The sequence below is a fragment of the Diospyros lotus genome, chromosome 11 (assembly GCF_014633365.1).
Source record: "Diospyros lotus cultivar Yz01 chromosome 11, ASM1463336v1, whole genome shotgun sequence".
Classification (NCBI taxonomy): domain Eukaryota; kingdom Viridiplantae; phylum Streptophyta; class Magnoliopsida; order Ericales; family Ebenaceae; genus Diospyros; species Diospyros lotus.
Window position 1 is genome coordinate 4,838,466 of NC_068348.1, and position 15,465 is coordinate 4,853,930.

The following is a 15,465-nucleotide window of genomic DNA, read 5'->3' on the forward strand; positions in this document are numbered from 1 at the left end:
AAGCCAGGACTTAAACTTTACGAAACCTAAAACCCAATGTCTACAAAAGAAATAAAATTGAATCACTAGATACTAAGGTTGCATTTTTTTTACTGTTTTCAAGTCATTTTTAGTTTTCAATTTTCTAAAATAATAAAAACACATTTTCTTTACTATTTTTAAAAATGCATTTTTGAAAACAAAAAAAAAAATTGTAAAGAAAACTCAAAACAACCAAAAGTTGTTTTGAGTGTTTTCATCCAAAACAAATTCTAAACTTAAAACACATTTATTTATTTATTTATTCATATTTTATTATTATAATGGGAAAAAATATTATAAAATTCATTAATTTTAAAATGTATATATTTTTTTAATAATATATTAACATTAAATATTTATAATTTACTTAATAATAAAATTTATTAAATAAAATATCATTAAAAAATATTTTCAAAATTTCAAATAGAACGCGTTTTATAATTTTCTGTTTTGAAAAATAGTTTTTCAAAATGACAAAGTGAACGCGTTTTCAATTTTTTAAAAACAGACTACTAAAATAAAAAACTAAAAATGAATTCAAAATTCAAATCTTAAACTGAAAATTGAAAAACAAAGATAACACAGCCTAATATCTTCAATATTCATGTAAGTAAAATAATTAAAGTTAAACTATCTGAGTCCACTGACATCCCCAAATCAGAAATCAAGTCTAATTCCTACTAATGCTATAACTTGAAAAATGTTAGGAAAAGAGGTAAACTTAAAACCAACAAAGATTACCCCCACATAACATATCATTATTTAAAATAAAAAATTTCATACCTATACAATAAAAACATATTTTAATTGCAAGAATTTCTCAAATATTTTCAATGCAATAACATGTACTGACAAAAGAATCAATATTCATAGCTACCAAGTTCTCCATGATGTAGAAAAATCAATTAGTTATTATTACAACAAAATTCCAATAGGTAGTGTAACCCTACATTCATCAATGTAATGGGACCCAAAATTTTCCAAGTCCCTCAATGTACAAGGCAATCTTGTATGCTTCATGTATATAACTTTGATTCCTAGATTTTCAGCAATATAAAAGATAATCCAATAATATTCATGGATCTAGCTTGTAACGTCCCACTTTTTCGAACGTTAAATAATTTAAGAATTTTGGGAATATTTTTTTTTTTAATATAAACCATTTCTCGACAATCCCATTTAACTTTCTCAATATACTAAATAAGAATCAATAAGGCAAAACATGTAATCATCATAAATACGGAAGCTTAAAATCGAAATCTGATATGGTACAGAATCGAAATCCACTTTAATCATAAAATAAGAATTCGTATCATTACATCCTCAAATACTTAATTACATGGAGACTCACCATCAAAAGATAACCACTAAGTACCTCAAATGATACAATCTAAAGATACCTCAAAAATACATTAAACCGTAACGATTATACATGATTATCAATACAGTACAATCTTCTAACCATGACTAAGAACATGTCTTGAATCCTCACGAATGAGCATATACCGAGACAATTCGCCAAACCCATCGACCACGTTATCACGTGGTGTTACGTCTCAATCATCTACTTGCCATATCTGTAAGTCCTAAGTGAAACGTTTGAATGTTCCAAGGGCATAACCCGATTAGAAGATGAATTTTCTAGTGAGGGTTTAAAAACATGATACCTAAATGCATAATGCAAATACATAAACAAACATTACCCTAGTGTAACTTTCTAGGCTCAGCCCGGCACAGAACCCTAGGCAGAATCCCGAATCTCTGCAGGATAAGCCTAACGTTATTCCATCAATTGCCCTTGGAGAATTACGGCTACACTCTTAGGGCGACATCCCAATCTCATGCACAAATATTAATATGACAATAATATCGTGCCATGCAAATATTATATTTGTCCATGCAATATGACAAAACGAATCATATCTTTTATAAATATCATACATGAATAAGCAATCATATCTTTCATAAATATCATGCATAATAAATAATCATATCTTATATGATAGGACAATTCATAAAATAAGGTTTAGAATAAAATTACTCACCTGATGCTCGAAATTTAGAACACCTCAAAAAATGCGTATCACCTCGATTTGCGTGCCACATCTCGAAAAATTGCACAAATCACTTAACCTCGAACATAACAATCCTATAAATCATATTTATTCCAAAAATCATCAAAACCTATTTTTCCTCAATATCTTCGCATTTTTCTCTATTTTTCTCATTAATATTCTAAAATAAATATCTACTTAAATATTTCACCAAATATTTTATCATAAAAATTCATCAAATAATTATCTAAGAATATTAAAAATTTCAAGACTTAACTAGGCTTAGCTTTTAAAGCATTCTTGATGCGCGTGCATTGACCTCGAAATGCATGCAATCCTCGATTCATGTGCGTACCACCTAGATTCTCCTGCACCACCACAATTTTCGTGCACAGTCTTGATTTTTTAGCTTGATCTCAAAATGCGTGCCCATACAATTTTTCTCGCCAAAATCTCTGGACTATTATTGAATATCCATTTCCTATTTTTTTTAATTTTTATAGCTTTTTCTCACATTATTTTCTATTTTTCTTTCCATTTTCCCTTTTCTTTCTTTTCTTTTTCTTTTCTTTTATTTTTTCTCTTTTCTTTCATCTTCCTTCTCTTCTTCTTCCTTGCGCATGCGCACAGCGCGCATGGCCGCCAACCTCCGCCCTTGGCTTCTCCAGCCTTCACCACGGCCAGCCCGCCGTCGTCGACGCCTGTCCCCAGCCGTTTCCGACTGCACCATGCTGCTGCTGCGAACTGCCATTGCTGCCGCTGCTCCGCTGCCTCTGTTCGTCGGCCATGGCACCCGCGATTGTGCGGCCAACTTCGGCCGCCTTTGGCCTCGCCTTGCCGGCCTGCACCGGCCTCCTCCGCCCTACCTCATAACCGGTTGCTGCTCTCCACTTGCTGCTGGAAGCTTGCTGGCCGCCCCTGCTCTTGAACTTGTGGCCATGGTCGCTTGGAGCTTGCGGTTATGGCCACTTGCGGCTGCAATGAGCACCAGCGAGCCATCTCCAGCCCTCTCTCTCGATCTCTCAAGCTACTCTCGGTCCTTTTCTACCATTGCTCTGCTCTCTCTCCCTCTCAGCCATGGCTCTCAAATGAGAGAAAAAAAATCAAATTTAATTTCCTGCAAGTGCTTGGCCTCCAAGCACATAAGTTTGGTGCTCCCTGCCTATGGGCATATATATATATATATATATATATTTCACCCATTAATCCTTATAATTTATCTTAATTATACTTAAAAATTCTTTAAATTCTAAGATGCACCCTTTAATTAATTGGCATTATGATGCTTCAAATTCATAATTAATAATTTTGAATTTACTTGATAAGGACGATTTTGCTCTAATGTCCTCGTCAGACTATTGATTCATCCAGAAATCGCCTCAAGGTTATTCCTTACGCAAAATCGAAGACCTCCTAGGGTTTCATTGATTTCCCAAGAGTCCCTTACGATGATTCGATTTTTCAGTCTGAATCAAAGCTGAATTTTAGGTGTACCAAAAATCATTCCCGATTAGATTTCTTTCGATACTATAACTCATGTCTCGAAATACTCATCATGTCCATATCATTTTTCTTTGGCATCTCAACTCCAAAGCACTCCCTACAGTTGATTCGATCATTCATATAGTAAGAAATTACCTTTATACTCTCAATTTATCTGAAATTCTATTTTCGTTCTAAAATAAATTACTCTTGAGTTCTTTTAAAATTCTCAAATATTACATGTCTACTGTCCTCAATTCTTATATTTGCACCATTGTAACAAGGTTCACAACATTGGATTTCCATAAGCTATTATTTCACCTTTACAGGGAGTGTTTAAAAATTCAATCTTTTAAAAAAGCTTACAATTATTTGAGGAATAATGAAATCATTAAGTTTTACTAGATGGTGTAAGACAAGGGTGAATCTTTTTATGATTTTCAAACTTAATTTTCATTTCTTTTGGAAGATAATTGTGACCCGTAATTTAAATTTGATTGAGATTTGAACATATTTACAATTGAAAATTTATTTTTTACGTGGCTTATCTTTTAATCAGAATATGAATTTATATAATTTTTTTTGTATACATCTATTGATGAGTGATAGATCTATAAGTAATTATTCAATACTTTGAAATTATTAAAATAATATCACCATAATGATATTTTATTCTTTTTATATGTGATTTTTTTTTTAATATGAGTTTTCTACGTAAAATTTTTATGTTCATTTGTGCATTTTATAGTTTGATCATATTTTGTTTTCAATTATAAATTATTACATTTAATATTTATGAATTAATTCAAACTTAATCATTATCAATTATAAGTGGCAAGATCTATGATACACGGAAACTTCGTGAAGGCATCATTTTGATATTTTCAAAACGTTTCCTTTTTCGAAACTCCATGAAACGTTTCTAGGTTACTTTTGTAATTTTAGAAAAGTTTTCATGACTATTTTGTAATATTAGAAAAAGATCAAAAACACGTTTTCAATTTAGAAATTCATTTTCATTCATGAATAGAAATGGAATTTTTTCCATCTTTAACTCAAAATTTTTAATTTTTCATAGAATTTGTTTCTAAAATTTGTTTGTATGCATTATGAAATTTATGTTTATTTTTAAATTAGATAACTATTTTTTAAAATTTTCTACATTAAAATTTATATTTACAAAAATACCTCTATATTTTTTTATTTATCTGTTTCCCTCGCATTTTTATTTCTTAATTTTTTTAAATAATATATTTTATTTCATATTATATCGGTTTCTCATTTCATTTCTATGCAATTTAGTGCAAGACTGCACAATCAAAATCAAAGCAATGAAGATGATAGAATGTGTACTCACATTTTTGCTTTGGAATGGACCAACGTGAAGGAGTAGGACTAAAGAACAATTCAGTGGGGTCCGGGGGGGGGGGGGGGGGGGGGGGGGAGGGAGAGAAGTGGTGTTGAATAAGGCGGAAGAGATGAGAGATTAAAACATTAATTAATTAGAGTATCTTAAAGTTTGTTATGACAAATGAATGCGACTTGTGGAAATGGGGGGGGGGGGGGGGGGGGGGGGGGCATTTGTTACCTTAGTATTATTTTAATTTAATATATTTTGAGATGGGTGAGATTATTAGGCTACAAAAGTTAATTGAAATGGGCTTATATTTCGAAGGTGAGTGTTGAGGCCCAAATTGAGCCGGTGAGGTATAAGGGGAATTGGGTCCAAGTGGGCTAGAGTATGAGCCCAAAAGGGATGTATGGATTAGGCCTAACTAGAGATTTAAATTGGACTTAAGATGTGAAAAAATTTAAGGCCCACTCACTCACCACACCTTCTTCTCCTCTTCCTTGTCATCCTTTGCCACTACAATGATGAGTACAACTAAATATCTTCTCTTGCTATCCTCGTCCCCGTCGATGATCCTTTTCCTTTCTTTTTGTCGTTCTCATCCCTTGACTAGCACTAGAGTACCTCCCATCTACCACTACAACGACAACTACCCCTCTCTTCAACAAGTTCCCTTGACCATTCATTTCTTTCTTTATTATTGATTTCTATCTCTTATTTTATATGATTTTAAACACATTTTCTTATTTTCTGAAGTCTAAATCTAATTTGATATTTAATAAAAATAAACATATTTTTCATTTGTCTGATTTTTTGTAGAAATGAAAATATGGAAACAGAAATGAAAACTAGAAATGAAAAACATAAAACATTCTTCACAAGTAAATATGTATTTAATTTTGTAAAATTTTGAAAATTTAAACTAAAAGTGATGCTTGATAAAAGAAATTTTATACATTATATACTAAAGGGTTAAACATATACACGAAGGATATACAATGACACAAATATTGGTTCCTTGTAAAAAATTGACTAATTGGTTATCAAGATAGGATTGATTACATAGAATAGAAGGCTGAGTTTTCTCTTTTTGTTTAATTGTGTTAAACATATGCTATTGAGAAACATTAACAAATCCAATTAAGATATGGTTGAGACTGGTAAACTAATTTGATAATGTTTTTCCTTTATGAATTAATGCATGAGGTTGACTCACTCTTGTTCTCTTCTTGCATAATATTAGACCCACTTTGTATAAATTATAAATACCCCACACTAAAAATAGGGGTCAAAAATTCATTGCAACGACAATATGAAAAAATACATATTGTTACTCTGTAATAATGATAAGAGAGTAGTCGTGGATTAGATATGATTATGGCCGAATCACATAAAAAAATTTGGCGTATCATCTGATTGATTGTGCTATTACTTTCTTCCCCTTGTGCTCAAAATCATTCTGTTAGTACGGGTTAACGAATAACAATCGATCAAATTTTAACGTCGATGGATAATATTTTCTTTTATGAATTAATACATTAGGTTGACTCACTCTTGTTTTCTTCTTGCATAATATTTGAGCCACTTTTCAATTTTTTTAATTTTTGTACTTAGTTATAATATTATAATTTTTATTTAAAAATAAAAATCGACTTCCACAATGTTGGAGTGGTAGCCTTAATTAGTGAGATTGACAAAGACCTTTATAGAGTGCGTTCGAGTCTTGACTTGAAGGGTAAAATTATTTTTTCAGTTAGTATTTGTTAATCAAGATATGAGCTAAAAAAAAAATAAGATATGAAAATTATTTCAAATAAAAGTATTTTTTATTATATTTATTAAATTTATCTAACAATTCTTAAGAAAGAAGTCACGTGACTTCTAATATGAGATTTTTTAAATAAATTTATCTCTCTCCTCTTTAAATAAATTTATTTTAAATCGTATAAATAAGAAAAAATAACTGATATAGCCTCAATGTATTCTAAAAAATTTAATAAATAATCTGATAAAAATTTTAGAATACTTTCTATTCTTATTTTAACTATTTTATATCTTGATAAAAAAAATTTAATTTAATTTTAATATAATTTTATCTTACTCATTTTAACAAAATCTACTTCGATAATATTGACAAAGACTTTTACTGAGTGCGTTCGGACCGAGGTAAGAAAGGTAAAATTATTCTTTTATAATTATAAAAAAGTTATGCACATGCGTCCGTTGAATAATATGTGGTGGAAGCAAAGTATGTTGGAGGCAAGCAATCCACCAAATTGGAACGACTTCATGTTCATCCAAGAAGTCAAGCAAGCTGTTTTGTTTTCTTCTTTGATGGCCCAACCACTTGATTAAGCGTATAAAATCCTTCCTCTGAGTGATGGTATGACTTCTTGGCTGCCACCGAACCCTAGACCAAACCCTACCCACTCTAGGAATGGGAATGAGTATTCTTGTCGCTATTTGGCACAAATTTTATCACAATAGTTCCAAGGTTAGGGTATAAAAATATATTCATATAGAGGTTACGTATAAAGGACAAAATATTTATGGGATATAAGTGGGGTGGTGGGAATTGGATCTACACCCATACCCACACTCATACTTTACTCTAATATAGTAATATATATATATATATATATAATAATTTATGTATTATATTGTTTATAATACCTAACATGGAATGCAAAAATATGAGTGTATAAATCCCACAATCCTAATAGAACCCATGCTCTTATCTCTGGATGAGTGCATGAATCCCACACCCCTAATAGAGCCCGCGCTCCTATCTCTCATTTTATGTCGAACAACTCTTAATTTATATATTAAAAAAAATACTTAAATCAAAATATATTCTTACAAATTAAAAACATAATTTAACTATGGACATCTTTATCTCACATTGACAATCTCAAGTGATGACATTACTTTTTTTTTTACTTACATTATCATTAGATACGAATATAAAAGACTAAACAAAATACCCTAAAAATGCATGTACAAAGTTGACTACTCATGTCCTCCCCATCCCTAACCCACTCCCAAATTGTTTTTTTACAACCACTCACTCCTTCCTAGTCAAAAACCCACCTTAAAACTTAAAAGTAACCCACCCCCAAATTGTTTTTAACAACTATTTGACTCCTTCCTTCCTTGTCGAATGCACAAAACTATTGCTTTTTAATACAAGAGATGGCCCCCTTTTGTAGGCAAATCTTACCTTCATTTACAACATATAATAGTTCAAGGAACTGTGCTTTGATTTGCAAAAAAAGAAAAGATATATATTCACAATTCAAAACTAGCAAAAGAGCAAAAACCATGGTTACTATAACATGTGTATTCATTATTAAATATGAAGTTGAGATGAGTCTCAATCCACATTACACTTTGGCACACATTGAAGCCAAACACATATAGACATAGTTTCCCTTTTTGTGTATTATACTTAATTGCTTGCATATTTTACGCAAAGCTGTAAAAGAAAAAAGAGGGGGGCACGGCAACAGAGCCTCTTTCTTACCCATAAAAAGCAAAGAAAAGAAAACCATTTAGGCATTAACATATAGTATAGGCTGCTAATCTTCTTCCTCTTCACAACAAGCAAACACTCTTTAGTGTTCAGCACTCTTTGCCTCTTTGGCAAGTTGTTCTCAAGGCTTGTTCTCTGCAAATATATCCAAAAGGGAGAGCGCCTGCAAGATTCAATCACACTAGTGATGAACTATTCGAGACTGGGGATTCGACTTCGGATGCCGGGAAATTTAAATGCAATGACGATGCGTACCTCTGGGATGTTGAGTTCAAGGCGGAACTTGGGGCCGTCATAGTGGTGAAGGATGGGTCTGAAGGAATCCTCCTCTAATGGCTCACACACTTTTCGAGTCATAACGCGAACCTGTAACAAGGACGGTCATCAAAATTTCATATAAGAAGATAACGAAGTAGCAACTTCTCGGCGAGTGAGTTTGCCAAAATTTCACAACCATACAATAGGCCCAACAGAATTTTCATTCTTTATATTGAAAAATTGTTGGGAAGTTAAGCTAGAGAATGCTTAAAATATCGAGTCATGACAATCTGGTCTAGATACCTGAGCAGGAAAGCGGGATTCGCCGGGGTTCTTTTTGTCCTCCCAGGCAGTTGGATCGATATTTGTTCCCCCAAAGCTTGCAGCCTGGTAAGATGAATTCCAACTTAGAGAGGTCTACAAACTAAGATAACTGAAATACTATTGAAAAGGGAAATCCAAGTGTTCCATATTGAGATTCCAAATTGAAACACACACAAGTTTACTCAGCAATCAATCCCAACCAACCATGGCAAATTTATGAAAAATGTAACTGCAATGATTAGAGTTATCAACATCAAAAACTAGAGACTTCTATTCATCATCATCTTTAGGAAATGGTCAAAATCCAACTCACCTCGAAAATTCCATGGAGTTGGTGAGTGGAGTAGTTATAGAGGAAAAGCGGCAAGCCAGGAGTTATTGCCCGGACAGAATCACGGTAGCGTGGAGGTAAACCTGCGATCCATTATAGTAAAGCAAATTAAAAACAGCTCCTAATAAGGAAAATTAATGAATAGGCAAAACCAACCCTCCAATAAGCCTCCATAACCCCCGAGTCACACAACTTTAACAGAGAAACAAAATGAACAAACTCTCATCTATCTCGGTGGTTGTTTGGCTGCCAAGAAAACACTATCACGCATTGGTTTTACATCACCATATAATGCAATGGAACAAATCTGAATCAAATACAGTAATGTCCCATTTGTTTAAGTCCTTATCCAGTCTACATGCATTTAGTAAACTACTAACAATAAGCCAATCAAAATTACTAATCCACAGAAGAATGACAGCCAACCCAGTGATCCTAATCCCTCAAACCACCATTTCCTCTACCGAAACATGCATTTATGCAGCAAACCACACAAAAAGTCAATATTTCAACCACACTCATTACCAATCCACAGGATTTCCTACTTATGGTACAGAAATGCCAAAAAACATACCAAGCCTTTATTCCAGTGTCTCAAATCCGTTACACGAATTCTAGATCATCAGTCGTTTTTATCTATGACCTTATTTGTTTAAGGCCCCTCATATAACTAATATTATCTGCAAGTTTTTCTTGGTCTTCCCCTAGCTCTTTTACTAGATATTTGTTCAATTCCATTGACTCTCCTCACAAAAGCCTCAATTGGTTTCAGGTATCAGAAATGACAATCAAGTAATAATCCAAATAACCATAATCAATCGATCTATTTTTAACCATGACAAACAAAGGTCTGGTAAGCTTGAAATCACCAAAAAGAGCCAGAATTTCAACTAAAACGATGTATCAATCTAATTCTAAACAAATTAGCCAATGAACAAACAAGTTATTCTAGTAATCGTGATCATGGAGACGAAAAACATACCAAAGAGCTGCCTCTTGAGATTCTCTTGCATCGTGTCGTTGTTGCAGACGAAGATATACCCGCCAACAGTTTCATTCCTTGGCAGAGACTCCGATGGCGGAAGCGTCTTGAACCTCTTATCTACGCTGTTCTTATCACTGTTCTTCTCACTACTATTATTACTTTCCTTGTTGCTATTACTGTTGTTCTTGTTCTTCTTACCACCTTTTCCCCCATTCAGGTGATGATTATGATGATGGATAAGAAGATCCTCTTCATTCTTACCAATCCCACTCTTAACCCCCTTGGAATTAACCACAAAATTAAGATTGTTGTTGCTGTTATTGCTGAGATCAAAGTTCACCAAAGGCTTGGAGTAAACCCCTTTGCTGAACCCGCCATCAAGCCCCAAAGTAGACGTCCCTGTTAGAAGAAACACGAAACACGGACTCAAACAAATGAATATCACATTGCTTTGAATGAATTATATGCCCGCGAGTGATTACACTAATAATATAATCAAATTCAAAATATCCCTAGAGATAGATATAGACTTAATTAGAATCATTCAAAAATTCAATCTTAGACAGTACCCACCCATCGTCTTCCAGCCATCGTTGAACCCGTTGAGGTAATCCGACCCGGAAATCTTCCACCCGTGATTAAACCCGTTGAAGTCGGAGTCATTGGGCTTCAGAGCGTCCGACGAATTCGCCCTGAAATCCGGATTCTGCTCGCCGACGGCTAGATTCCGGCGCTCCTCCGGGCGCTTCGAGGCGTAGGAGGTGCTCCAGATGGAATCGTTGAGGGAGAGATTGGAGAAGGCGTTGGCTTGGAGCCTGAGCTGGTCGCTGAACTGGAAGAAAGATTGCTGATTGTTCTCCATTTCCGAATCACAGACCGATCTGTAGAAAGTTAGAAACAGGGGAGACTTTTGAGAAGGGTGGGTTTTATAGAAGAAATGGAATGGATTGGGGATGAAGAAAAATTCAGAGAAGGCGTGTGAACTTGTCAAAGGGCTTTATCATGTGCTGGAGCAGTTGAGCAAATGAGACTGAAGAGAAGAAGAAGAAGAGAAGGCGGGGAGGGATTGATGCCTGAAAACGCGTTTACGTGGGAGAGAGAGAGAGAGACAGAGAGACAGAGAGAGAAAGGGAAAGTTCAGTTCATCACTCACTGGTCAGAATTAAATTAAATATTTTTAATAATAACTTAAATGGGGACTAATTTTTTTTTTTAATTATTTACCCAAAACAAGTCTTGTATATTCACATGGGGTCCTTCTAGAAGGTCGTCGCAGCTGTTCTGGGAGGTTCCAAGATGAGGCTGAGTCATTGCTTGGATGCAAAGATAAGAAGCCATCACTCCTGACTCGGTGCTCGCTCCCTCTCACGGACACGTGTCATACGAGCAGAACTGTGACGTGTCCACTTTCAAGAAAGGTGGGCCGGCCTGCTATAGTGGGCCGCACTTTCACGAAGAAAGGCCCTTTTTTGACCTGGCCGTCTTGGTGGCCCATTTGGAGGATTCTCTCGACTATGAGCATCTTTCACTAATTTCAAACCTGAGGCCACCTAAGTTCAGTGCCGGTATAGGCCAATGAGGCCTATGCCTAGGCCCCTAAAAGGGGAGCCTAATAATTTTTTTTTTTAAGTTTAATAGTAAAAATATTTAAATATTTTAACATTAAAAATATTTTTTTACTCAAAAGAAGTTTAATAAATTTGTAATGATAAATATTTTAGTATTAAAAATAAGTCTCAGTAAAATTTTTATATTTTTTATTATTTTTTAAAAAAATTCAAAATTTTAAATGGCCTAAGACCCCCAACTCTCATAGACCAACCCTGTCTTAAGTTCAGGTATTGCATCAATAATTTTTTCAATTTCTTATTTCATAATAAATTAGTTATTATTATTATTATTATTATTATTATTATTATTATTATTATTTTAATTTTTGTTAAATTTCAATAATTCTTTTGATTTTCTTGTTAAAAAGAAAATAGACATGATATATATTAATATAAATTTTATAGTTATGGATGATGATGGGCACTAATGAAAAGCCCATAATAGTCCAACTTTGAGAATTGGGCCCTAAGACAAAGAAGGGCCGAAGGATTAGTCCTAATTTTAGAGCTTTCCAACAAACAACCCAAATGTATCTAGGCAGACCAAGGCCCAAACTTGGGCACAAAACTGGTCCACCCCTATCCAAAGGATCATATCCAATGGTCTATACCGCCTTATCTTAGTCACACTTAGAGATGGTAATTGCAATAGAAATTATAGGGAATTAAATCGAAATTAAACTGGTCAATGCAGTTAAAAACTGTTTGACTGGGTAATAATTTGGTTTGGAAAAAAACTGAACACTGTTTTAATAGGTATCGTTTGGTTATGGTTTTCACTAAAACCAAACCAAAACCTGAACCGAAATCGAACCATTATGTAGGTAACCGAGTCTGTAATACCCGAGAATGATTTGAGGTCATAAATAATATTTGATGAAGGGCATAAATGGACTTTGTGGAAAATAAGACTATAGGGTACACTAACGTAACTTTGGACGATCGAATTAGTCAGAGGGAGTACCCTGGACCCTAGATAGCCAAGGAAAATGGTATAGTATCGACAAGTAATACGAGTTATGATTTTAGGTATCAAAAGAAGTTGGATCGGGAACGATTCCCTGTACAGCTAAAAAAAGGCAATTGTGATTTAGGCTGAAATACCAAATTATCGTACGGGGCATCCGGGAAGTTAATGGAACCCCGAGGAAGTTCATATTTGGCATATAGAGTAACCCTTCAGTAGTTTTTGGAAGAAACAAAAGGGTTTGTAGCTAAAACGAAGATTCAGGCCTAAGTGCAGTTTTTTCGAAATTGACAGGGAGATCGAAACGATATTTTTTCGGAATTTTAAAGAGAATGTTTTAGGATATTTCAAAGGGTTATAAAACGATATAAGGGTTTTTGAGCCAGTGGAAAAATTGTAATTTTTGAGGTTGGGGTAAAAGTGTAATTTACCTAAAAATTAGGGGCATTAGCGCAATTAGTCCATTTTTCAGGGACTAAAATGCAATTAAAAATTAGTCCGGGGACCATGTTGAAAAGGGTCTAAGTGCAATTATCCAAAAGTTCGGGTCAAAGTGTAATTCTTGAAATCTTTTTACTAGGGGCATTTGGGAGATTCAGGAAAAAGCTTCATAAATGACTTTAAAGATAAGGATGAAGTCTCATGATGACGTTAAAGATAAGATGAAGGCTCATGATGACTTTAAGGATAAGATTTGTATAAGATTTGATTGGATAAGAAAAGATTTGATTTGGATAACAATGATTGCAGAAGATCTTAGAAGATTTTGGAATGATTACAAAAGATATTAGAAGATTTGGAATGATTATAGAAGATTTACAATGATTGCAGAGAATCTTAGAAGATTTTGGAATGATTGCAAAAGATATCAAAAGATTTGGAATGATTATAGAAAATCTTAGAAGATTTGGAATGATTGGAAAAGATTTTGAAAGATTTGAAATGATTGCAGAATATATATTTCTTGGTGGCTAAGTTTCCTAAACATATAAATAGGGCCTCAAGGCTAAGGATTCTCTCATTCGAAGTTGTGATACATTTGTGCTAGACGAGAGTGCTTCGGGTTTAGTGAATAGAGGGTTTTTAAAGCATACGCGAGGCATCACACGCGTAGAGCACTTAGGCAGCGTGCGAGGACCTGTAAGGAGGTGGTTTGGTTAAAAGACTTGAGGAGTTGCACGAAAATTGAGGTTGGGTACAAGATTCAATGTGTTCTGAGTTTCGTTCAAGGTGAGTGTTCTACCTGAAAACTTGGTTTTGAGTTGTGAGTATTTGCCCCCAAAACTTGATTTATTGTGCTTGTTCTATCTGAACATATGGTGATTTCATGCAAAATGGTTTTGTGCATTAAAATGGTAACCGGTGACGGTTGGATTTATGAGGGAGGTTTGTCCCTAAATGTTTTGAACTGTGCATTGCATTTTATAAATGTTGTTTATACGATGCATTGAATTGTGAATTGTGGCATTGTCTTGAGTTTTATTTGTACGTATGGAATGTCAGCCTCGGATGTTGTCTGGATAGTGTAGCCATAATTCTCCAAGGGCGTGACGGAATAATAGGGGTATCTGATGCTAGTGTGCATGTCAGGATAGCCGCCTTGGTTTCCGTGCTAGACCGTTTGGTCAGGGAAGTTGCACTAGGACGACTAGGTGGTCCATACTGTGTTGTTCATGTGGGATGTTAGCCTAAGACGTTGTCTGGATAGTGTAGCCGTAATTCTCCAAGGGCGTGACGGAATAATAGGGGTATCTGATGCTAGGTGTGCATGTCAGGATAGCCGCCTTGATTTCCGTGCCAGGCCGTTTGGTCAGGGAAGTTGCACTAGGACGACTAGGTGGTCCATGTGAAATTTTGGAGTTGGGATTGTATGGTGGTTCCTGGATGCTTATGGTGGGAACGTATTCTGGTGAGATGCGTTGGCAGCCCCATTTAAGCTAGAATCGCGTCGCGTCGTCGAGTCGATGTGGTGGCATAGCTTTTAGAGAGATTGCTCTTTCCCCATGGTAGGGTTAAGCGCGTGGGAATTCTCTTGAGTTAGGGCTTACCGGGTGTATTGATTTATTTCATGTCTTGCATTATTCATGAAAAATGTGTTTTGAACTCTCACTTAGATAATTCATCATCTAATTTGGACTTTGTCCCTGGAATATTCAAACGTTCCAGGTGAAGGCAGCGGTGCAAAAGGGAAAGGAATCGTCGAGGAGTGACGGCGATTAGCGGATAGTTTACATTATGTCTTTTCAGTTATGTTATTTACTTTTGAAAACGTCAAGTAAACGTTGGTGCAACTTTATATATAAATAAAGTAGTTTCGGTTATGACCTGTTGAGTTTTCGATCTAACTTCCGCATTTGAGTTGGTGAACCTGTCTTGGTTTATTAATGGTTCATAGTTGATATACTGAGAAGATATAACGGGATCTTCGGGGAATGGTTTTTGTGATGGGTTTTTGTTTGAAAAAAAAATTTATCCCTAGAATCTTACGTTACGTTAACGCTCCCAGGAATTGGGGTGTTACAGAGTCAAATCGAACCGAATATATAAATA

At 34.6% G+C, this 15,465-nt stretch overlaps 1 protein-coding gene across 1 annotated transcript; it reads right to left on the reverse strand.

Annotated features, from left to right (window-relative positions):
* Window positions 1–8,233: 8,233 nt before the first annotated feature.
* LOC127813606 (B2 protein) lies at window positions 8,234–11,474 on the reverse strand. Its single transcript, XM_052354647.1, has 6 exons — window positions 10,912–11,474; window positions 10,336–10,737; window positions 9,336–9,436; window positions 9,002–9,085; window positions 8,696–8,806; window positions 8,234–8,603 (listed from the first exon to the last, which is right to left on the reverse strand). The coding sequence occupies exons 1-6, from the start codon at window positions 11,198–11,200 to the stop codon at window positions 8,562–8,564; spliced, it is 1,029 nt and encodes a 342-aa protein (XP_052210607.1). The 5' UTR covers window positions 11,201–11,474; the 3' UTR covers window positions 8,234–8,561.
* Window positions 11,475–15,465: the final 3,991 nt, after the last annotated feature.

Coding starts and splice junctions, on each gene's coding strand:
- LOC127813606 (XM_052354647.1), bottom strand. CDS start 11,200: ATGGAGAACAATCAGCAATCTTTCTTCCAGTTCAGCGACCAGCTCAGG. Junction 9,437..10,335: donor TCTCAAGAGGCAGCTCTTTG/GTATGTTTTTCG, acceptor AATGGATCGCAG/GTTTACCTCCACGCTACCGT. Junction 8,807..9,001: donor AATCCCGCTTTCCTGCTCAG/GTATCTAGACCA, acceptor TCCTTGTTACAG/GTTCGCGTTATGACTCGAAA.